The sequence below is a fragment of the Thamnophis sirtalis genome, unplaced genomic scaffold, assembly GCF_051295495.1.
Source record: "Thamnophis sirtalis isolate CommonGarterSnake01/CBP01778 unplaced genomic scaffold, rThaSir2_p1.2 scaffold_7, whole genome shotgun sequence".
Classification (NCBI taxonomy): domain Eukaryota; kingdom Metazoa; phylum Chordata; class Lepidosauria; order Squamata; family Natricidae; genus Thamnophis; species Thamnophis sirtalis.
The window spans coordinates 39,846,033-39,870,700 of record NW_028261387.1 but is presented as its reverse complement, the minus strand read 5'-3'; the positions used below and the strand labels follow the sequence as shown (position 1 = coordinate 39,870,700).

General features: G+C 37.9%; 2 protein-coding genes across 7 annotated transcripts in view; one reads left to right on the top strand and one right to left on the bottom strand.

The window, feature by feature from the left end:
• LOC106548836 (uncharacterized) lies at positions 1–23,461 on the bottom strand. 4 transcript variants are annotated; one of them, XM_014066313.2, is made up of 13 exons: positions 23,372–23,461; positions 19,751–19,803; positions 12,426–12,492; positions 10,826–10,859; positions 9,744–9,904; positions 8,779–8,860; positions 7,126–7,306; positions 6,612–6,679; positions 6,403–6,479; positions 5,371–5,471; positions 4,777–4,868; positions 1,820–1,954; positions 1–1,134 (listed from the first exon to the last, which is right to left on the bottom strand). In XM_014066313.2, the coding sequence occupies exons 3-13, from the start codon at positions 12,489–12,491 to the stop codon at positions 1,001–1,003; spliced, it is 1,131 nt and encodes a 376-aa protein (XP_013921788.2). In that variant the 5' UTR covers position 12,492; positions 19,751–19,803; positions 23,372–23,461; the 3' UTR covers positions 1–1,000. The 4 variants fall into 4 exon arrangements, with proteins under 4 accessions (XP_013921788.2, XP_013921784.2, XP_013921783.2 ...); XM_014066309.2 differs by lacking the exons at positions 19,751–19,803; positions 23,372–23,461 and adding an exon at positions 13,964–14,102; XM_014066308.2 differs by lacking the exons at positions 19,751–19,803; positions 23,372–23,461 and adding an exon at positions 13,920–14,053.
• Positions 14,454–24,668, top strand: part of MMACHC (metabolism of cobalamin associated C) — a 28,834-nt gene continuing 18,619 nt past the window's right edge. For all 3 annotated transcript variants that reach the window (XM_014066316.2, XM_014066317.2, XM_014066315.2), the window contains exons 1-2: positions 14,454–14,585; positions 23,512–23,706. In XM_014066316.2, the coding sequence (XP_013921791.1) occupies positions 14,505–14,585; positions 23,512–23,706 (276 nt within the window). In that variant the 5' untranslated portion in view covers positions 14,454–14,504. The remainder of the gene's footprint in view (positions 14,586–23,511; positions 23,707–24,668) is intronic.

The following is a 24,668-nucleotide window of genomic DNA, read 5'->3' as shown; positions in this document are numbered from 1 at the left end:
TTGTCAAGGAGAAAGTAACCTTTATTGTAATATTCTTCTATTTAAAAGTTTAGTGACACAATGCAAACTAAGGAAAACTTCAGCACAAATAAATCCACATGTGGTTTGACGTATTTCCTCATTGACTTAAATAATATAGGCTACATTTTAGCTTGGATAAAAACCTAACTATAGCATGACTCTTAAGATTTTATTTTAACATTTGCCATTCACTGAAAATGACCCAAGGCATGATAATTAAGAAGCTACACTGATTTCTTCCCCACCTAACTCAAAATCAGTAACCTTGGACACCTTGTCACTTAAGACACATTAGTTCCCTTATGACCCCAAAGACTACAGTGTAACAGTTCAGTGGCGAAGAAAACAAGATGGGCACACTGAGAATTATCCAATAATTCCAGTTGCTCCTGAACAAGACATGATGAGCCACACTGTCCTGAAAACTTGTCTATACCACAAAACTCTAACATGCATTCATATACAGCAAAGTTTGTCTTAATCACCTGTTGGTGCACTGGCAAATTAATGGTTTCATACATGTAATATAGTATAGGCTCTTCTGTCCTTTAGTAGATGCTTCCTTCTTTCCTGGATTACAGATACTGACCAAATTAACAGGTTTTGTAGTTTAAGTTGAATTAACTTCCAGAATATTTTTCTTGCCTATGTTAGGTTACAGACTATTTAAGTTTTTGGGGAAAAATATATATATATCATATTTGACATACATTGGGTTTCATTAATACCATTGTTTCATTTCTAGAAAGAGACACTGGAAGCTACTAACAAGATGCACTGTTTCTTTGAAATGATTCCACACCTACCCAGCAAATCCTGACATACCAACATGACATAGGACATAGGACTTCTGCTCCTCCTACCTCGTGCAATATCTGTACAAAAGCATCTTAGCATGTTGAAAACAACTCATGTTTTTTTTTCCTCTCTTTAATTTGTTTCCTCATTAAAAAGCATGAGGCAGCCCTTAAGTGATGCTTTAAAGGTCACTGAAGTTCAGCTCAGGCAAACTGGTGGATAATTCACTGCTGATTTCTGCCCTCTCCAACATGCTACCAATTGCCTCTCCGTGGATATTCTCCAGTTTCAAACTTGGTAAAGAAACCTTGTCATCTAAAAGGTACAAGAAGTATAATTAGTAAATTTCTATGAACCATTAAATAAGAACACATTTTCAAGAGGACCTTTTATTTATTTATTTATTTGAATTTATTAGCCATCTAATTTATTAGCTGCCCAATTCCTATGGGCTCTGGGTAGTACACACCTTTAGTGGGTTTTCTTTTCCCCAAGTGATCCTAGTGGGGATTTGAAAAGAGCTTTAAAACAGCCTGTTAAATAATTAGTATATCTTTGTAAAAAAACAGGATCTTTAGCTGACATCAAAGGCATATATATATGGCACAATGAGCTAGTGAAACTGCAAAGTACTGGAAGCTTTTTGCATGGAGAAGTGGAACCAGATATATAGAAGCTGGGAACTGCCCACCTTCTTTAAAAAAAAGAAGTAAATTAGGAGGATTAGAACAGAGCAAAATCTACATAAATTTAGGAAAACCATTCTTCCAAATCCTGCTAATGAGAATGTTGAACAGTTTAATGAAATGGTATCAATATCTTGGAAGAGAATGTTAATCCTTTTATTCTCCCAAAATATTGTGTGTCCCCCCCCCCCCCCAGTGTGATGAAATAGACCTTGAAATTTCAAGACGTGGAAAAAGAGGTCTTTTTAGTATTGGCTCCTTCCCTCCTCATAGCAACATCATAGTTCAGTATTTCAAAATAAAGTAGTGCTTACCAACAAGTTGTACAACTTCTGTTTCACTGAAAAGTTCATCCGAGCTGACATCTGTGAGACTGAACTCAGAGATAGAATCATCACTACTAAAGGAGAAAGATAAGTCTTCTTCATGCAGTAACTCTTCATTCTTTTCTAGCAGACAAAACAATGAAAGTGATGAGGAATCCAGCAGCAACTCATAACCATGGGCTCTATTTTCCAAAGCAATATGTTATTTAGTAAAGAAATAAAAATGTATTAAAAAGACAATAGTGCACTTTGTTCCATCTCTGTCATTTGTATTGGCTGCACATTATGTTTTGCAACATGAAGTAATTAGGAAATGTTTTTATGTTATACAAACATTAGTGTTCAAAGAAAGGAAATTTAGAGGTATGATATATTTCAGATTATATTAAAGGACAATAGTTAAAAGATTATATTGAATTACCATTGTTGCCTGAAGGCCATTTTAAATTAGTAATAGATTGATTGCTTTTCAATATAAAAGCAGATTAAAAATTGGACTAATTGGAAGTATCTATCTTATTACTATCGGTAAAAGAGGATTTGATATAGATAAGCAGATAATGCTAGAAAACAGTCAAAATTAAATTATTTTCCGCCTTTAATTCACTGGGGATATTAGAAAATTGCCCCATCCCTTGCCTGTCCCTCACTGAGCAAAAGTGAGATTACCATATCTATTCTCTAGCAACCAGAAAGCTGTATCACAGTAACCACAGCCCTCTTTGGAACTTGTATGTCATTAGCAAAAACACAGGGAACATAGGATGCCTATACCAAAAGATTTGCATTGATTGCCATGCACAATTTAAACAGCCAACATTTATTTTTGAAGTTTTAAATGGTTTTGGACCTGATTCTGCCATTACAGTTTGGTCCGATTGTTAAGAACTATAATTTAGCTTAGTTTTTAAATAAAATAGGAAAGGACCCTTGTAGAGAGAGCTTTTGCATACTTGTCTCCACTGCCAGAGGCACTCCTTTCTGGCACATTGAAGAAGGCTTCCTCTTGCTTTATTTTCAGACTACTGAATAGCCCTTAGAAGTTGCATTTTTTCTCTCACGTCATCCCTATTTAGAAATTCTGCACTGGTACATCTCTTACATAGATTGTTGATTGGTTTTATTTTTCAAAACTTTTCACTTTAAGTACTTCCCAGATTAGAAAAGAGAGCTACATATCAAATACATTAATAGCTAACTAGCAAGTATGTTGCATTGTTGACTGGTAAGAGTTCAGGTTACATTTAAGGTAGACCCCAAGTATTAGTGTGTCTAGCTTATGTCAGACCATTTCCTTAATTATACAATGTTTTACACAGGATCATACACATCTCTCCTAACCAGGTACAATCCTCATGATAGGAGTACAGAGAAGAACAATAAAGTTGATTAGGGGATTGGAGGCTAAAACATATAAAGAACAGTTGCAGGAATGAATGTTTAATGAAAAGAAGGACTAGGGATATGATAGCAATGTTCCAATATTTGAGGGGTTGCCACAAAGAAGGGGGAGTCAACCTATTTTCCAAAGCACCTGAAGGCAGGACAAGAAGCAATGGAAGAAAACTAATCAAGGAGAGAAGCAACCTAGAACTAAGTTTAAGTTTAAGTTTTAATAACATTTGTATGCCGCCCAATCCCGTGGGACTCTGGGCGGCTAACAATACAGTAAATCAAAAAAGAAGAAGAGGAAAGAAAAAAATAGATTTAAAAAAAAACACATCATGCACTCCATTCTAAATGGGGCTGGACCATATTTTGGGGTCAACAGCCCCAGGCCTGGTGGAACAGCCAGGTTTTAATGGCTTTACGGAAGGCCGGGAGAGTGGGAAGGGTCCGGATCTCTGCAGGAAGATCGTTCCACAGGGCCAGAGCAGCTACAGAGAAAGACCTCCCTCAGGTAGTCGCCAACCGGCACTGTCCGGTCGACGGTACCCTAAGGAGGCCCAATCTGTGCGATCTTATAGGTCGTTGGGAGGTGTGTGACAGGAGGCGGTCCCGTAGGTATCCAGGTCCCAAGCCATGTAGGGCTTTAAAGGTAACAACCACCACCTTGAAGCGCGTTCGGAGACTGATGGGAAGCCAGTGCAGCTCGCGGAGGATAGGTGTAACATGGGTGTACCTAGGTACACCCGATATCGCTCGCGCGGCCACATTCTGGACTAATTGTAGTCTTCGAACACTCTTCAGGGGTAGCCCCAAGTAAAGCGCGTTACAGTAATCAAGCCTAGAGGTGACAAGAGCATGAGTGACCATTTGAAGTGCCTCCCGGTCCAGGTAGGGCTGCAACTGGTGCACCAGGCGAACCTGGGCAAAAGCCCCCCTGGTCACAGCTGACAGATGGTATTCTAATGTCAGCTGAGGATCCAGGAGGACACACAAGTTGCGGACCCTCTCTGAGGGGCGAAGAGTTTCGTCCCCCAGGGTAAGAGGTGGAATATCTGGTCCGTTCTTGGGGGGCAACATCAATAGCCACTCTGGATTGAGAGCCAGCTTGTTTTCTCCCATCCAGATCCTAACAGCCTCTAGGCACTGGCACATCACTTCTACCGCTTCGCTGAGTTGGCACGGGGCGGACAGATACAACTGGGTATCATCCGCGTATTGATGATATTTGATCCCGTGCCGACGAATGATCTCACCCAGCGGCTTCATGTAGATGTTAAATAGGAGGGGGAACAGGACCGAGCCCTGAGGCACCCCATATTTTAGGGGCCTAGGAGTCGACCTCTGTCCTCCAACTAAGAAGGAATTTCCTGACAGTTAGACAAAATAATGATTTGTTTCCAGAATTTGTGGATGTTCCAACACTGAAAGTTTTTAAGAGATTTGGCAGCCATTTGTCTGAAACGCTATAGGGTTTCCTGCCTGAGCAGGGGATTGAAGACCCTCAAGGTGCCTTCCACCTCTTGTTATTATGTAATATTGTACAAACCAGTACTTACCCAGATGAGTGCTATCCTTCTTGGGTTGCATAGTATACTTGTCTTCTAAGCTGAGACATTTCACTTGTTCTTTTAGATCACTCACTGTAGATCTGATTAAAAGAAATAAAATCCATAGTAGTACTGGTTCCAAAGGAACAAATACATGGAACCCGAGACAAACCTAAATTCAGGGCAGTTTTAAAGAATTCAAAGAGTTGCAGTATAAAAAAATTAAGTATTTTATAGTGCTTGTGGTCAGAAACATAATCTATTTGACAGATGCTGATGTTAAAGGCAAAAGGCTCAAAATTGTATTAGGGAACAGAACAAAGGCAATTTATCTTATCAATCAATTTTCTCTGGATGCATCAAATTCATGGAGTGGTCAGGCACTTTTGTTAATAAACTAATCATGTAAACAGGGAGCCACCTGGTGGGCAATTGCCTGCTAGTCCTAACTTAACATTTCCCCGTGTACCATCACACTGTCTTCTGAATGAGAGGAATAACCACCAGAATTTAACCACCATGTTGTTCTCCACAATCCTTCATGAAGCTCTACATGAACACATGTTCACTAAAGCATACAAAGCACAGTATAGAATGGCTTACTTGACAACACTGAGCTCCTGTTGGGTGTTCTGAGTTTCATTCCTTGTTTTGTCAAAATCCAGAACCTGAGCTTTATGTGTGTTTATTAATTCTTCCAACATCTGGAAAGGACAAAAAAGTGTAGTGGTGAATATAGGTTTTTATCTAGTTTTTTTAAAAAGATGAACAAGAAATAATTAAAAGGGTATTTTTTGCTTAAAGGTAGATAGTTCCCCATTTACTCATCTGTACAATTAGGAAAAAAAACTAGTATACAGAAAACAAATTGGCAAATTATATTCACACTCTTGTAGCACAACATTATGACTAAATTTCAGCCTTAAGAGGAAGCTAAAAGGACAGCCGCCATGATACTACATTATGCATATGTAGTTGGAAAAATACAATGTATTGATGGCTGCACATGCTTATTCCCATCTGTTTTCCTCTTATTCCATCCTATTTCAGCACACAGACATTCCTGATGATGACAGAAGAAAAAACAGACAACCAAACTAACAGCAGCTTTGTGTAGGTGCCCCCCCCCCATTATAAAAAAAAACCATTTTAAGGAAGAAGGAATGTTTGGGCAAATGAGCCATGGGTAGATGATTACTTTTTCCATTTATAGATTTAGCTAAGAACTACCGTGTTTCCTTGAAAATAAGACATGGTCTTATTTTCTTTTGACCCATAAAATAAGCGCTTGGTCTTATTTTCAGGAAGGTCTTATTATTTTTTGAGGTGTAGAAAGCAGCAAGCATGGTTATCTCATGGCTGCTACTGTGTTGCAATATTTTCAGGGAGGGCTTATTTTCAGGGGATGGCTTATTTCAGCACATGAGCTCAAAAGCCCGATTGGGCTCATTATCCGGGGGGGTCTTATTTTCAGGGAAACAGGGTACACTGTGATCCTCCACAGTGACTTCCACCTTTTTTTGGGGTCTAATATAGATAAGCTTTATTAGACAAAGATTGAATTCACTTTTTATGTGGGGGGTAACATTATTAGCATTAAATCATTCAGTAGCAATAGAGTATTTATAGTTGTACCTTACAGTACCGGGTTTGGATTCTTTTAATCTCATGAGTTGCAGAAACTTGATTGTATAGTTCCTCTTCGTGGCAATCTAATGGACAAAATATAAATTTTTTAAAGCTGTGTATCTCTTTTCCTCTTCTTCAATAGGGCCACCAATAAGTGGTCCTTTACCTGATGCAGAAGAGAGGCTATGGGAGCAGGAACTTCAAGAATTACTTACCAAGTTTATGTTTCAGCTGATCTATTTCTCTTTTGATGCACTCGTATTCTTGCCATAGGATTTTTTTACTAGAATAAGAAGAAAAGCAGGACTTTAAGCAACAAAACAAGGACTAGTTCTCTTAACTATATACAAGCTCCCTTAGAAAATGAACACAAGATTTAAATTATTAACAGAATTTGAAAAATAGCAAATAGGCTCTCTGGAATGCCAATGCATCAAGAGATAGTAAATTACCCAGCTGTTTTTCATGGGCTAGAAATGTCTGGGACAGACAAGCTCACTCATTCCTAATTATAATAAGCCCTCTCATTAATATTATCTATTACAAGCAAATATGTTAAAATCATTATTAGGAGAAAAAATTTATTCCTTCTAATCCAACAGTTTCACGGTATACTCAAGCTTCGACATATGTTTATCCCAGTAAGCATGTCTTCTGGATAATAATAGAAAACTGTTGTTCCCTACCATATTATCCTGCCAAGTTATTTATGCTTATCAAATGACTGACCTCTCCAACTTATCTTGCATGACGCCAGCACAGGAAAACAGATCAGGAGTACAATCTCCATCTGACTGATGAAGCACATGTTGTCGAAGGCTGCAGAGCTCATTCTTCAACCCTTCCATCCGGCATCCCAGCAATGATTCAAAGCTACCAGGTGAATTATGCTGTAGGCGATTCATTTCACCTGCATAAATACCCAGAATAGGAAAAATAAAATTAGTTCAGGCCACACATTCTAACTGCTAAGACTGACAACAATATTTGGCTTTAATGTCATTTATTATTAGTGTTAAGTACTCGACTAGAGATTGATTTATCCCCATTTCAATAACAAGTTGAAAAAAAAATCTCCGAAATCGTACTTGTAGGAGAAACAAATAGGGTAGTAAAAATAAGGCAAAAAGAATTTCCATTGCTTAGAATTTAGGCACCATTCTCTACAGCTATTGATTTTCCCTATAGAATACATTATGCACTTATACATGTGTACAGATTTCATTGTCACAAAGTAAGGATTTACAAAAAGGTATCCGAGGCATTTAATAATACAAACAGAAGCTTATATACTTCCTTTGCCAATGAGATGTTCATATTCAGTACTCCAACCATTATTATTTAAGATCCATTTTTGCTTTTATTTTAGTATTAACTTTTTTAGGATATAAATGGAATAAATACTGATCATTTTGAATTTTGCTAAAACTCTGTTCAATATCATCCACCTCTTTTAGTTTTCATTATTTTTTCTAATAATGGGCTGAAATGATGGTAAATCCATTGTATATTTCTGAATTCAGGGAGTAGAAATTGAGTCATTTTTTTCATTACGGCAGATCTCTAATTTCAACAAATAGTAGATACTAAATTTACCAGGGCAGGGGAGAAGAATCACAGGTTTTCTGGGATTAGAGAAGCTGTTTGGAAAATTCAAAGGAATGTGTCAGCTTTGTTTTGATAAGGCATATCTGAAGATGGGAAAACTTTCAAGCCATTGAATTGTTAATTATTTACTTTACAGGCTCAAACGAATTAGGACCAGGTTGTGAAGATAATTTTCTCCTACTAGAATCTGCTCCATTATCTGCTTCAAACCTTTTTTTTTGTATTTTCTCAAGAAATTAATTCAGTGTGGGTGGAATATCCCAAGACTACAGTTCTATAACTAACCTCTAATCTTAAAGGATTATCTTTGAATTGTGCTTTTTAAATAAGATCAAATGGGAAATTTTGGAAAGAGGTACATTAACATTTAATATAAATTTCATTTAAACCCAGGTTAGTCCAGGACCTGCTCAGTTTGGAGAGTTCAGTCTCCAGTGTACCACTCAATTAACAAATGTAGCTTCACTTTGAAAAAGGCCACAAATCCGTGGCTAGGCTATGAAATTCCATTTTGTGAGAAACCCTTTTTTATTACATGCCTAAGGGCTTTCTTCTAGTTTGCAAGAACTCTCTTTTGGTAAATATTTTTCCTGCCAATTCACCAATGTTCAAAACTAAAAATTTCACTCTTAATCACCCTAAATATTTAAAAATATTTAGAAAAGGGAACCGGATTAAAAAAAATCATGCTTCTTTAATATTCTGGAGAAAAGTTTTGTTTCATGAGAAAGAAAGAAGAACAGCTTTGGAAAAAGAACTGCTAAGCTTTCATACCTTCTAGATGATTAATACTTTGCTGCTGCTGTTCTTTCTCTTGTTTGAGCCGACATACTGCTTGGGTGAGTGACTCTATAATCTAAAGAGGCAGAAAGGAGCCACAGTATAAGTAAACATCTCCTAATTAAATGTTCCAAAAAGTTCCAGGATGAAAAAGGTTTAATAAATTGAAATGATTAGAATTCAGATATTTATATCCCAATGCATCTCCTTTTCACTTTGAATTTCATTCTTTCTTTCATTCATTTGTGGGCTTTCACACTATCCTTTTCTATATCCTCCCAACTTAATAAACCATAATATTTTGGCCCAAGAGAACGTTAAGCTATGATAACTGAACTTACACATAGTATCCAAACCATGTGCATCAACATTTACTTGGCTTGAAGGCTACATTCATTTGTGAGGTATATGATGGCTTGAAGGCTACATTCATTTGTGAGGTATATGAATGTCAACATATCCAAAATAAGTAGTCCATAACAGAGATTCTGGAGAAGGTAAATGTTTTAATGCCGTAAATAGGTGCTTTAGTCTCTACAGAGCTTAAATTTCCTCATCTTCTCTTAAAAATGGGTTGGAATTTTGACTGTCTACTTTGGAAAATTTCTAGATGCCACAAAAGTAGTGTTGATAGCTTGCATAATCCACACATTTTGCTTTCTGCACGGAGCCTAGAACAAAAACTATGCTATAACTTATCATTATGAATCAGGCTAGTAATATTAAACAGTAGTTTGGAAGCCAGAGCTATCCTTTTTGAGCACAATTACTCAACTGTTTTAAAGCATTTAAAGCACTTCATGTTTTGGATAAAATTGTTTTAATTAATTAATTTGAGATTACCAAACTACAGAAAACTTGGCAAAAACCTTAACAAAGGAGAAACAAAATGTGTAAGCATCTACTTCTTTGTGTCTGTCCCACAGAAAAGAACTGTGCATCTATTCAGTATAAATTACCTGGGCTTGTGAATGTATTTGCTGGCTGATAGTTGAAAGTTCCTCATTGGCCATTCTACAGCATGGGTGAATTCCACATGTGAAATGCAAGGATGGTAGTCCAGTCTGTGGCTGAGTTGGAACAGGACTCCTAATATTTATATTGCCCACTAACGAATCAGCTGCAGAGATGAAAAATAATGAACTAGACTAATCTTGCAAGCATGGAAGCATGAGTGTTATTTTGTTTTAATTGCTGGAGATAAATTCCAGTTGAGTTAATGATAAATATATTTTTCCATTCATCCTCATTTTAACAACTACTCCATAAACAGGCTGAATCTAAAATGTAATACACAGAAGTCAGAATATTTATATTTTCCTCTAAACTTTCTATTTCAATCATCTTCATAGTTCAAATTTAGACACAGAAATTGTTTTTAGTCCTCATTGTCATTTTTCTCAAAATTCACATTAATTGGATTTGTAGGTAGGGCTAGGACTAGGACTCAGTCTCCTTGTTTGTAGTCTGATGCTTTAACCACTACACTAAACTGACTCCTGAAGTTAATTATAGCAATTTTTAATTGATTATTTTTCACTAACTCCTTTTACCTTATGTTTTTGTTTTTTTAAGATTGTAAACCTGGGAGAAAGAATTTGTTGTAATTTTGTTGGTTAGTAACCAATGACCTGGAAATTGTATTACATTTCAGTTTTTACAAATGGGGTAAATGGCACTGCCACTGATTAGATTAAGTAAACATTAAGACTTGTCAGACTAAATCAGACCAAGTTCTGCCTGAAGGATAAGGAATCTTTAGCTTTCCAGATGGTGCTGTGCTTCAATACTTTCCTTGCATGGCTATTTAGCTTCCAACAAACCAGACCTATAATGCTGTTAAAGCAGGACACCTAAATCATAACCATCTTTTGTTTGCTTTAAAAATATATTCCCTTGAATCTGAAGAAAGCTACCATTAGAATTCTAGCAAGAGAGTTTTTTCCCCTTGCTGAAAACTTTTTGCAATCAAGAAATTATAAAAATCTCTATTTTCTAAGAGATGTCCTGAAAACATACGGAACATGTCAATCACTTTTACCTTTGGAAGAGATGCTGTCTGTGTTTAGATGTTGCTGCAAAAGAAAAAGAAACAGAATGATTAGAAAGTTATCACATATTTCAAAATACAATTTTGAAACAAATGCAACTTCAAATTGCCATCAAATCGGAATCTTTAATATCATTATAGTTTTGTAAAAACTTGTGAACAAAAAGTATAAGATAGAATGTTTTCATTTATCATATCACTTTAATTGGCATGCAATAGGAGAAAATGCATTCAATATAACTTAAGCCAAAACAACTCATTTGCAACTTCAAAGGAACATTCTTTATTCATAAAAAGAATTCAAAATTGTTCCATAACCACTATCTCAATATAGTATATAAAATAATTCAGAATATATAATCTCAACATTAAACATAATTAAAATAGTTAATTCAAGTCTATGAACTAATGGTTTACTAGTAGGAAAATACACAGTAGGACCAATCTGAATGAAATCAGTTTTTATCTATTGTTTTATTTATCCACATCATTGAGAAAGTCAATGAACAGCGTTATTATATAATCATATAATCATTCAGATTCTTAGTTTTTTTTTATAGAATAAAGGTAGTCTCTCTTTGTACCTTCGAGGCAAGGTATTTCATAATTCTATAATACTGCAGAGTATTTTTTTCCTGGAGACTAGATGTTAAGCTGATACAGCGTTTGTTGGTAAATCCCTAACTGTATGAACATGTATAAGGGATGAAGATTTCTCTGAGATAACCCAGACCAGATAAACTACACTATCAGTTCCTTAGCACTTTTTCATAACACTGATGACAGCTGCAATTCAGGAAACATTTGGAGGGCCACATGCTCCTCATCTGTTTTACTGAACAAAGCCTGTAACTTAAGTTGAATCTTGATACGTCTCAAGGAGTCTACATAATTAATTCAATACAAATCTAATGGGAACCACAAGTTAGGAAGAGGTAGTCAATACTTGTTACATTTTTCCATTCCTAATATAAAAGTCAGTGCTTTGTCCAAAATGTTGTCATGTTGCTCTACTGTTTGAACTGAGCATGAAGACACTGGTCCCTTTAGTCACCATCAAAGTATTTAAATATGACCTCAATGCAAATGGCAGCATGTAGCTGAACAAACAGGATCAGTGCTACCAAGTACTTGGACAGAAAACTATCACAAAATATATGCTGTGGACTTTCCAGACTAGTGAAAAATCACCCTAGAAGAAACAAGTAAAAATAACTTATGTACTGTTGTCAACAAATTATATATAAATATCCTTACAAAGTCACCAGGAGTCAAGCCTCAATTAAACACTTTATCCTTTCTCTTTTTATTTTGTCATTTATTATAACTTGTTCACCTGCCCGGTAACTGCTATTTAACAATGTTGAAAAGCTTGGTAGTCAAAACCTTCAGCATTAAAGACAGGGTTTTTGGGAGGGGACACTACCAACATCTTTTCATTTAATAGAATACATTTCTTAAGATGCTTTTGTATCTACATATTTAGTATATGTTTAGCATGTGTGTGTGCATATAAACAGAATACTCAAGCACAAAATATTTTTCACCAACAGAGTAGAAAAGTAATATATTGCTCTGCAGCTTAACTTGCCTTAATTTTGGTCATGTTGCTGTCTGTTTCAACCAATATAGAACTGAGGCGTGCGTCCCAATCCATGCTGTTGAGGAAAAGATTTCTTTTAGAAATCCACTGGTTACCCAATTTCAACCTTGGGAAAAACTTTGGTTAGAAAAAAGAATATCTGCAAAAGCACTCAGAGAAAATGTTTATTTTCCTCTGTTATCTTCACAAAAATATATTGCAGCACACACACAAAAGTCATCACAAGATGCAGACTTGAAACTGCAGGTCGTTCTGTATAAAATCCATTGTAAATTTTCTGCAGAGCAGCCGAAGCATACCCAATATAGAAAATACCACTGAAGGAGTATAAACATATACTCTCCAGAATTTTCTTTTTTCAAGGTTCCTAAATAGATGGAGAATGGGAACTATGCAAAATACTTGTAATAGGTGACAAGTATGTATTTTATGTTCAATGGATGAAGTTTTAAAGTTATTAATATTGACGTACAAACCAAACAGCACAACCAAGTACTACTGTAACAAGAAAATGTTATTATGTGTGATGCATTTCAGTAAAATGGACTGAAAGACTATAGTGACATTTTCATGTTGGAAAAGGGACTCACAAGCATTCTTTAAATCACAGATTCAGATCCAGATTTTAAATCACGTGCTTCAGAACAATCTTTTATATCGAAAGATAAAACCATCCAGGCAGGTTCCTTTTAAAAAAGCAACTGGGCATTGCTACCTTTTTTTACACGCAGGAAAAATGAAAGTTGCTTCTAATGGGGAACAAATTCTTTTTTGAGTACTTTACGTAACACAATAAATATGTTCTCATGACAGGGAAAAGCAGAACTCAACTTTCAATAATACTTCTAGTTAGCTGAGTTCACAGGACTACTTCTGGGATTGCTCCGTATTGGCCTCTTACCAGCAAGCTTGCATGCAGAGGTTTTATTGAAAGAGTATTTTCCTGACGAGGTGCAATCATAAAAGAAGAAACTCCCCCCCCCCCCCCATGTCAATTGGAAGGAAGGGAAGCCAGAGGCCTCAAAAGAAGAATTGGGAAAGTTTGCCAAAAAAGCAAAACAAAACCCAGAGGACTGCAGGAGATGCTCTCTTCCTCCCACGTGGTAGTCTGAAGAATCCTCTTACCTGGGGGGTTAGGAGACCAGACAGAGAGGATAAATTGAGAGCGCCCAGGAAAGAAGCAGCCATCCTTTTGTCTACCCTTCCCGCCACCGTGTTGACTCCACCTGCTTTCCCCGCTCTAAACCAATAGCGGCAGGGAAGAAGTGCGGAGCCCGCAGCCATTGTACCAATAAGTAAATCTAAATGGATGACGAGCCACACCGTTCTCTCCCCCCCCCCCGCCATTCCTTCAAAGCCGGCCGCCTTTGGGGGGGAATTGCATCCACCGACCTTCCCTCAGAAACTACCCAGTTAAGCTGCCTCAGGCCGAGTCGGTGACCCAGGCCAGCATTTGGAGGAAAGCCAATTAACCTCGCTTACCCTCGGCCGTTGCACCCAGCCAACGGAAGAAACTCGGTAGTCACCTGAGCGATCCGGGGGGAGACTCGGAGCCGGCCTAGGAGACTTTTTAGGCGGCGACCAAAGCAGGAGGCAGCGCCCGCTCCGCTCCGCTCCGCCAAAACTCAGGGCGGTTCTGCTCACGTTCGCCTGAGGACCGCCAGCAAGCGAAAGAAAGCCGTAAAGGTCTTCGCCCGCGCCCTCCCGGGGCCCTGGACTCGGCGCCGATTCAAGCGCGTCCTCCGCGGACCGCTAAGAGCCCGAGGTTGGCCGATTCCGCCTTCCGCTACGCCGCGAAGGCTTCTGGACGGGGAAAATCCGGGCGTCCCGTTGATTACTCTGAGCGGGGACGTTGCTAACAAGGCCGCAATCGGGGATGTTCCGGAAACACCGAAGACGTTTCTCGTCGTAGCCAGTCGCGGGGGCATTCGGAAGAAAGACAAAGGGGGCATCGCCGGCGGCCGCCCTCGATCGCTTGACCACCTCTGGCCACGCCGGGCATGTGGGCGAGGGCCTTTCGTACGCCGCAAAAACTACATTTCCCATAGGGCCTGGCGATCGAGCACCATGGAGTTACATGTGGTCCATCTGGAGAGAAAGATCCGAGATCTCCTGGAAAATCTGGGTTTTGAGATTTATCCGTTTAAGGTACTGCGCACATGTTAGCGTCTAGAGAGCTCAGTTAACGAAGGAGATCGATATATACTTTTTATTGCACTGTAATGTCGCTCAGAAAGGCGTAAATAGTAGCTCACAGAATATGTGCTAGTCGGAAAAGGTGCTACCAGACTTCTGATTTTTTTTTGCACTATAGACCAATATACAGCTCTTCAACTATACTATCTAAAGGGTTTCCTTTCCTTGACATTATGCAGTGCTTATAATGTTAAGGAATAACTGTAGTTTTGTGTGTGTGTGTGTGAGAGAGAGAGAGAGAGTGAGTGAGTGTATGAGAGAGAGAGAGTACTGATTTACTATTTATTTTTGTACTTTCCTATAGAGTGGACATATTTAAATTACACATATTGGCATTCATAAGTGATATAATCGGCAGGCAATCATTTAATATTCATGGAAACAATTCATGAGGCCATCAGAACGTTTTGTTGCAGCATAATTTTGCAATTTTTAGGTGAGATACAGGTGTCCTCAACTTCTGACGACAAGTGAGCCCAAAATTTCAGTTGTTAAGGGTGACTGTTAAGTGAGTTTTCCCCATTTTATGACCTTTGTTGCCACAGTGAAGAAAGTGAATCTTCACTTAAGTGAATCACTGCAGATGTTAAGTTAGTAACACGGTTTGTTAAGTGAATCTGGCTTTCCCAATGACTTTACTTGTCAGGTTGCAAAATGGTGATTGTACGACCCCAGGGACACTGCAACTGTCATAAATACGAACCAGTTTCCAAATTTTGATTAAATGACCATGGGGATGGTGCAACTATCATGTGAGAAATAGTCATGTCACCTATTTCAGTGGTGTTGTAACTAAAACGGTCATAAATAATGGTTGTAAATTGAGGATTACCTGTATTAGGAAATGCTGTTGTATGAGAATGGTGCAAATAATAAATAGATCAAACTGGCAAGTTACCTGTTTATTTGTGAGCAAATGACTCTTGCATCATTTTTTCTCCAGTTCATTTACACAGATGCAATTAATCTTCTTGCATTATTTATTCCTTTTTTTGAGCTTTTCTGTATTATTGTAATGCGCTCTACATGGGGCTGCCCTTGAAGAGTGTTCGAAGATTCCAATTAGTCCAGAATGCAGCCGCGCGAGCGATTGTGGGTGCATCAAGGTACACCCACATTACACCTATCCTCCGCGAGCTGCACTGGCTACCTATTAGTCTCCGAATCCGCTTCAAGGTGCTGATCGCTACCTATAAAGCCCTACATGGCATCGGACCTGGGTACCTGAGAGACCGCCTCCTGCCGATTACCTCTCTCAGACCAATTAGATCGCACAGGTTGGGTCTCCTCCGGATTCCATCTGCCAGCCAATGTCGGTTGGCGACTCCCCGGGGGAGAGCCTTCTCTGTTGCAGCTCCGGCCCTCTGGAACGAGCTCCCTGTTGAGATCCGGATCCTTACTACCCTCCCGGCCTTCCGCAAAGCCACCAAATCCTGGCTGTTCCAGCAGGCTGGGGGAGCTGAGAAGCATCTACCTCCATAGAAATTGTGCATGTTGGTTTTGTTTTTAATATGTTGTCTTTGTCTTGTTCCCCCCTTTCCCTTGTCTTTTGTGAGCCGCCCGGAGTCCTCCGGGAGTGGGCGGCATACAAGACAAATAAATAAATAAATAAATTATCACTACCTTCATGTCATGCTTTCTTTCTTAAGCAATAGTTCAATTATGGGGTTTGTTTTTTAAATTTTTTGTTCCATTTAAAGATCTGTTGAGAAAGATACAGAGGAGCATGAGAGAACCAGTGAACTGTTGATTTCAAATGCTGCTTGGCAATCCAGCATCCTTTTTATATATAAAGCAGTGGGGCTCAACCTTCCTAATGCCGCGACCCTTTAATACAGTTCCTCATGTTGTGGTGATCCCCAACCATAAAATTATTTTATGTTTTCAATATTTTTTGAAAATATGTGTTTTCCAATGGTCTTAGGCGACTCCTGTGAAAGGGTTGTTCGACCCCCAACCCACAGGTTGAGAACCACTAATATAAAGGAATCCTGTTGCTTACATTGGGCACAAAATCTCAGTTGCTTATTGTTACTGTCTCTTCAGATTGCATTAGTATAGAATTCTGAACCACGATGTGGCTTGATTGGGGCTGTCCAAGCCAGTGTTTTTCAACCTTTTTTGTGCAAAGGCACACTTTTTTCATGAAAAAAATCACGAGGCACACCACCATTAGAAAATGTTAAAAAAAATTAACTCTGTGCCTATATTAACTATATATAAAGTAATTTTCCCATGGCACACCTTACATTATGTCACGGCACACTAGTGTGCCGCGGCACAGTGGTTGAAAAACACTGGTCCAAGCCATCTGCTATAATTTGTACTGTAAATCACAATTTACAGCACAACCTTGCAAGTTAAACATTGAGGCTGGTGCAGTGGTTAGAATGCAGTATTGCAGGATAACTGCCCACAGTCTGGAGTTTGATCCTGATGGGACTCAAGATTGACAGCCTTCCATCTTCTGAGGTCAGTAAAATGAGGACCCAAATTGTTGGGAGCAACATGCTGACATTATAATCTGCACAGAGAGTACTGTAAAACACTATGAGGCGGTGTATAAGTATAAGAACTATTGCTATTAATTGAATAGTCTGCACAATCAAAGGAAAATTGTATATACAGTAATCTTGACAGGATAAATTGCTGTTTCTAGTTGTCTCTTTTAACATTTGAAAAGCTGAAAGATATACTGAATTAGATTTCCTATTTCTTGTTTAAAGGGGAAGTATTTTATTTGCATTTTTTAACAAGTCAAATAGATATTTTCCTAATCAAGTTGGTTATAAGCTACCAAATATGAGAAATCCTTCACCAAATTATTTTGGGGATATAACATGTCAGAGAAGTAAATTGTGCCAAATACTTTTTTTAAAATAGTGGAAACAATAGGAACATGAAGTCAGTTCTGTAGAATGTCAGTGCTTCAAAATCACAAGGCAACCAACCCTATTACCTTGACACAACAGTTGCCAGCCAGTGATAATATGGAGGATTATATTGCAGTTTGACTTAGCCAGACCAAAACAATAAATATCAAAACAAATGCTAAGGCATGGGTTACAGCAACCCTACCACATGAGTAGGCCCAACTATGTTATTAATGTACAGAACATCAACTATACACACAGTCATAATGTTCTATATAACAATGTTTTTTTATGAGCCCATCAAAATGTAAGGCAGTACTGCTCCGTATAAATTCTTTTACAAAAGCTGGCTTCTCACTGAATCATGAGCTAGTCATAAAAATATACAACACATTAATCCCTAATTAACTGAACCAAGGGTTCCTGAATTAATACAGATGTCTGGGTTAATGCACCAAGAGCCACAGATCAGTTAACTGCACTTTGTCTAGTGAGTTGTGGAAACTCAACCTGGTTTGGCATTGCAGTTTCTGTAGATAATCATATATTTGACAGTGCCATCTGTGCCTGGCATCTCTGAATTCAGATTCATCAAGTAAGGGCCTCAGTGCAAGGAAAGGGAGGACTAGATTGCAATTAAAAGAAGGACAGTACTGTTCTCGGAGCCAGTGCTAATAATTTTATTGGATGGTATGCTAGGAAATGCAAACTTGAATATGGAAAGAATAAAAGTCAAAGGTAACAAACCTGACTAAAGTCATACTTGGACAGAAATAATTATTTTAGAGGAAAAAAAGGCAGGTCCTTCCTACACATTTGATGGAAGAAGATTGTAGAAAGGAAAATATATAATGGGCATATCATGTTATGGGCCCAATTGTAGATGCCAAACTTTAATTATACAAAGTGGTGATTTTTCACTAAACAAGGTTTCTCACTAAACGAGAACACTTAACATTCATCTGTTGTTCATTGTCAGCTCACATAATGCTCTATTTGTGGTTTCTTAAATAAGACACTGGATTCACATAACCCTAAATTAGTTATTTGCAAACGTAATGCGAGATGTTATGTCAAAGTAATTAAATTATATTATGAATTAGTGCAACCATGACTTCTTGCGCATTTTTTGAATAATCTCTTAAACTTTCATTTACTCAAATGCATGCTTACTCTCTTTGATTTATTTGGCTTACGAGTTCTCAGCAGAATAGCATCTTTATGTTTTTTTCCTGGTACGAGATTGCATAGTCCATCATAGAAGTAATAACAGGACTTATCATCCTTTTTTTCATTGGAACTCAACTGCTGAGATGAGTCCTTGTAATAGGAAGTCTTTTGAGCTTCCATTTGGAGTTCAAGACTTGCATATGTTAGAACCATATGATGGTAGGCAGGCCCCCATCAACTAACACAGACTGACAATGAATCAATTGCTGTATCCAAGGTTTTATTGAACAGTTTCAGAGATCAGCTGGCAGAACCAGCACTATTAATAGGCAAATAGGCTTGCCCACCTTTATGTCTCCAAATAATTGCTGTGCATTTGAAAGTATTGCAACAGAATAATAGATTGCTAAATCCAATTGTTGCATTCCCTTATTAGATATAGTTTATCCTGTGTATGTAATTGTTTGTGGAGGACTTTGCAAAAGTGCAGGAGTCCTGATGGGTCAAAAAGGATGGCAACCCCTGTGAAGAATAGCTGGAATCATAAGGATCAGGGTTTCAGCTTGAACTGTAGCCCATACATATTGCATACAGGGCATGGGGAATAACCTCACCTCAAAATCTGTTGGACAGCCAAGAAAGACAAAGCAGTGACTAACATTTAGTTCAGCAATAGCAATATGTAGCCCCTAGTGCTTGATCAGAGCTGGGTAGCTCTTGGGTTTATGCAGCCCCTAGCATTCAACTAGTGATTCCTGGAGTTTCTACAAGCCATGTCACTGAGCATTAGCAAAATATCTATTCTGGAAAGCAATCGTTTGTCCATTTCTTTAACTAAAACCAAGAAGGAGAAAGTTTCATGATGCCTTTTTCTCCTAGTACTGTTCTCTTGAACTACCTCAGAGGGATGAGCCTCCACCCACTTAGAAAATTTTCTTTTCTTTTATGGGGTAAAAAAGGAAAAATGCAACTACAAGAAGATTGCTTCCCCAAGACCAATATGGACAGTAGATGTTTATGAACAAGTGATTAATGTATAGTAGTTTGTAGTATAATCACAGAAAGGGAACTTACCCTTCCACTGTAAGAAATTATGATTGTAATGTTCTATGTTTCCGTCTGTGATCCTGGAAAGCAAAAATATATGTTTGATTAGCAGTAGCACCATTTGTAGTGCATCACATCTAAAAGCCTATTTTTATACATGCATTCACACATTACACTAATCTTTTTTCATAATTACATTTATAATTTAATTATAAATTTGTTCCACTTTGCTTCAGCATATTATGTGAATTATACTGCTATGGTTTCAAAATCAGAGTTCGTTTATAATTTAATGTGTTATACAAATGCTTAGGCAAGTGAGGTTTAGTAAATAAACCATTGACAGGCAAACTAAGGCTTGGTATATGTGAATTATGCCATTCTACCCCCCATATTGGGAAACACTGCTACCTGCCCTGAGCGTTTACTCAAAGGACAGTTTCCATTGATTGAGAGGCCTGGATTGGGGTGGGGGATGGGATGGGCATCCAAAACAAATGTTATTTGAAAGATGGCCTTCCCTTTTCTAAGCTACCTGTATAGTGACTTTCTCCTTATATCTTCAACTGAAAAATCCTATTCATGTGTTTATGGAATCTTGATGCAAAAAATCTATGGTAGAATATGGTTTCTGGGGAAAAAAGGATAAGCAATCTGCTCTATTGTCTTGGTCAGAGTCTTCCATTTATACAAGGTCTTCCATTTTGAGCAATATTTTCACAACACACCCATAATTAGTAATAATTTGCTTTGCCCAGTTGCATGACATTAAATTATAAGGTAGTACTATAGCACAGTATGCTATAGTATGAATGCAACTTGTCAGACTAAAATGTCATTAGCTATTTTGCAGCTAAGTCATGGAAACAGCTGTGGGAAGTTATCATCCAGCCCTCTCCCAGAAAAATGAAATATCCTAGGAAATATTGAAAAGGCAGAATATTTCTCTGGATATGAAAAGAAAGAAACATGTTTTAAAAGACAGAATAGCTGCCTGTAGCTTCCTGCTTTGTCAATGGGCCATTAAGAAGGCCAAGCTAGTCCCTTTTACATAATAAAGACTTCTCCACTGCAGCCCCAGGGGGGATGGGAGTAAAGGCATGATAATATTGGCCCTTTACTCAACTGACCACATGGCATCTGAGAACTCAACCAAATCTGGATTCAAAACACAGCCTAGAGAGTAGCCCCTGCATGGCCCCATGGGAGTCTGACAACCAATCAGAATACATTTCTTACACAGGAACAGGAAACAGAGAGGTGGGACTGAACAGGTTATAAAAAGCCTAGCAAGCCCCTCCCTCACCCCTTCTCTTCTTCTCCACCAACATTGAAGCATGTGATCACCTTTTCTGTTCAGGGTTCAAGCCATGTGGCCCTGTCCAACAATAAACCATCTTTCCAAGCAGCCTCCATGTCTCCAGTGTCTTTTTCTCCACTTGGAGCCGAACCCAGAAGGACATTTCTTTCATCACAGCGTATGACTTTTTTCTAAGACTGAACTTGTTGTTTTAAGCATGTGGAACAAGGGGATAAAATCCTATTCAGCTGAAAAAGGGGCTTCCTGGCAAAAGTTTATGTGATAGTATGGTTGGATTAAAACTAGCCCAATTCTATATTCTAGCAGTACAGACACAGGAGGAAGGAATGACCAAGTTATTATGACTTTTGCACCACCCCCACGGTCACTTGAACACAATTCTGGTGCTTGGCAGCTGGCTTGTATTTATGACCAGTTACAGCATCCTGTGGTTACATGATTGTGATTTGCAACCTTTTTTGCCGACTTCCAGCAACACATGCCACCGAGGAAGCTGGAGTCACTTTGACTGTGATTTACTCAATGACTGTGGTGATTTGCTTAAGAACTGTTGTAAAAATTGTTACAACATCAGGTCCAACTTGACTCACAACCATAATGACTTATGACAGGAATTCTAGCCCCAATTGTGCTTGTAAGTCAAGGAGTACCGATATGATCTACTGAACACAAACTAGCCTTATGTGTTATGTGAACCCAGCCCATGTGGTCAGTTTATAGTTCGTTGTATGCTGATCTAACGTGCTTATCCATGGTTAATTAATTTACATTCATCTTTAAACTAGTCAGCTATCCAACCATACTGGGGTTACACAAACATTTAACCAGAGACTAGGCAACCACATTGTAATTTAGAGTTTTGTGTGAATTTGGCTCATCTTATGTCAGCATATCTTACATTTTGTTTGAATAAAATTGCTTATAATGGCAAAGTTTCAACAGCTACCAGGATAAATGTTTCATCCTAGAGTTGAAAAGACAGCACAATTTAAACGTAGGTTTGTACCCACAGTGGTACAAAGGCCATTAAATCATTTAATCCTCATTTAGATTTAGAGAGAGAAGGGAGAACAAAAGCAAGATACCATCACTGAGTAGAGCTTTCCCTATTCATGGGTTCTCCAATCAGCCCACTTTTCTGTGTTTGAATGATATACTATGACTTGGAATCGAATTAGATATGTTAGAACCATATAATTGAACCCAGACATGTAAAAAGAAGTCACAGGTAGCAAGAGTTTTTACAACAAAAAATGTCTGTGATTTTATGAAGCACACAGAATCTTTACCAGTTTCTCTTCCCAATTTATTTCTCACCAACCAAGAAAGCTACAATATGTTGTGTTCAAGTCAGATATTATTGGAACATTTTACTGAGAATTAATTCATCCCTAGTAAAATCTTCATACTTTTTTTTTTTAAAGTGGGGTTTTCATTTAGTGGAATATAAGGACCTACTTTAAAGTTTTATGCTAACATGCACGCAAAATTGTCATCATATCTATCTGAATAAATAAGTATCTGATTTAGATCACTATTATCTGCCTTCAAATAGAACTTTCAAAATGTGTCGGCTTATGACCACACAAGTACTTTGTTTGCCCTATAATTCATCTTTGGATATGAAACACATGGTTCAACGAAGGCCCCAAACTTCTTGCTTACTTCTGCTCACATCCATTATGATATCACAAGGAGCAAATATGCTATGTCATTAACTCACATTAGACATTGAATTGTAAACTCTAAATTAATTCCAGTTTTCAAGCAATAAGTACTTGAAATTAATAGCAACAGCAATAGCACTTAGACTTACATACTGTTTCATAGTGCTTTCTGCTTTCTGTGACAACAATGTGTCAACACATTGCCCCCAACAATCCTCATGAAATTAAATTACTTGAAATTAAAATTTAAAAATCTTCAGTTTCACTTCTGGTATTGAAGTTTGCATTTGCATTATAAAATCATGATTTGAAGCTGGTTTAAATCCATTAAACTTATAATCATAGTTTCCCATATTAAAAAAATACAGATGCATCAGAAAGAATGCAGTGAGCCTGTTAAAAGCTTATATTGGCTAATTAGGTTGAGATATGATTACTGTTTTATTTAGTTTCCCCCCTCCCCACTTTAATTCTGTATAACGAGTTCTAGTATTAGCCTAACGGGTAAATCTGATATGCAAACCAGCTTCCCATTTCTCTGTTTCTACCCTTTCTGTTTCAATTCAGGCCTTGAAAGATAATTGAAAATCTTTAAATTTTGGGAAACTGAATTTTAGGAAAAAATGCAGCTGTTGTTCAGTTTCTGTATGTTTATCTAACCTTTTTTAAATACATCCCATAGCATCAGATTATGGAGTAAAGATATATTTAATCTTTTGATTGTAGGGAAAAAAAATCAACTGCTACTTTTTTCTTCTTTTGGAGAATGAAACTTAGCTTTTTTTCCTTCTCTCCTGAAGGTAGGATGGTATAATGAGATTCTTCCTCCAACTTTTCATCTGCGGTACTCTGACGATACTCTGGCATTTGTAGTGCTTAGCATTCCTGCTATGTTTGACAAGGCATTCAAACCCTTCCTGAAGAAGCAGCTGCTTAAGAAGATTCACGATCCGGTGGATCAATGCATTTCTTATCATCTGTCGATGGTTAGGGAGGTAAGACTCATACGTTTCTCCCCTTTCGTCTTTTCTCCCTTACAAATACAAAAACAGACCTGCTTGATTATGGCAAGACTCAATCCAGTGTCCTATTTCTAACAGTAGATAGCCATTAATATCCATGCACACAACTATTATTTGCATTTATTCAAAGGCAAACTCGTGGTTTTGGCATATAAATACAATGCTAGCATGGTTTGGCAATGCCTTTTCTGACCTAGACCATGATATCCTTCTCCAATAAGCAGGCTTATGGACTTCTGTTCTATTCCACTCCTACAGGACCCCTGTTCCTGGTCACTAGTGCATGGCTTAGCATTATTTGTTAATCTGATCAATTGTGGCTTATTTATGAAACTGTGACCAAGGATACCATAGTTTTGTATGCTCTGCAATCTCAGCTAATATGTCTAAATCTTCATTTAACCAATATTGCTAATATCAGTGGATGAATATATTTATATGTTGTATCCATATTTAAGCCAGCACCTACTGTGAACTCTTCTGAGAGCTAGTGTGACAGTGTAGAGCAGGAAATCCAACTTTTGGTCCATTCCTAACCACAGAATCTCGCTAGGTGATTTTGGTCACTCACTTTTCTCAGCCCTTGCTACCTCATATGGTATTGCTATGAGAAAAGGTAGGGAGAGGAAGCATTATATTGTATATACCACTTTGAACTGCCAGATGAATAGTAATATAAATCTAATAAATAAATGCAATTCTTGTCATATCAACATTTTATTTAATGCAATATTATACTTAGCTTACCAATTCTGCTATACTTGTTGATAGTGTTAAGAGCTAATAAAGCAGAGCTTACCTGATTTTTCCTCAGGAACACTGCTTTCTCGTAGTATAATAATCTACTTTTAATACTGTAATGCTTTCCACACATCTGGGCAAGATAGAATTTCTCCTAGGCGCTGCTTGGAGTGTCCAAGCTCAGGTTAACTTCA

Bases quoted from the DNA above. Each gene is read 5' to 3' on its own strand.
- LOC106548836 (XM_014066313.2), bottom strand. From the start codon at position 12,491: ATGGATTGGGACGCACGCCTCAGTTCTATATTGGTTGAAACAGACAGC. The intron at 7,307-8,778 runs GTATGAAAGCTT...GTATTTATGCAG, and splicing joins AAGTATTAATCATCTAGAAG to GTGAAATGAATCGCCTACAG. The intron at 6,680-7,125 runs GTCAGTCATTTG...TTCTTATTCTAG, and splicing joins ATGCAAGATAAGTTGGAGAG to TAAAAAAATCCTATGGCAAG.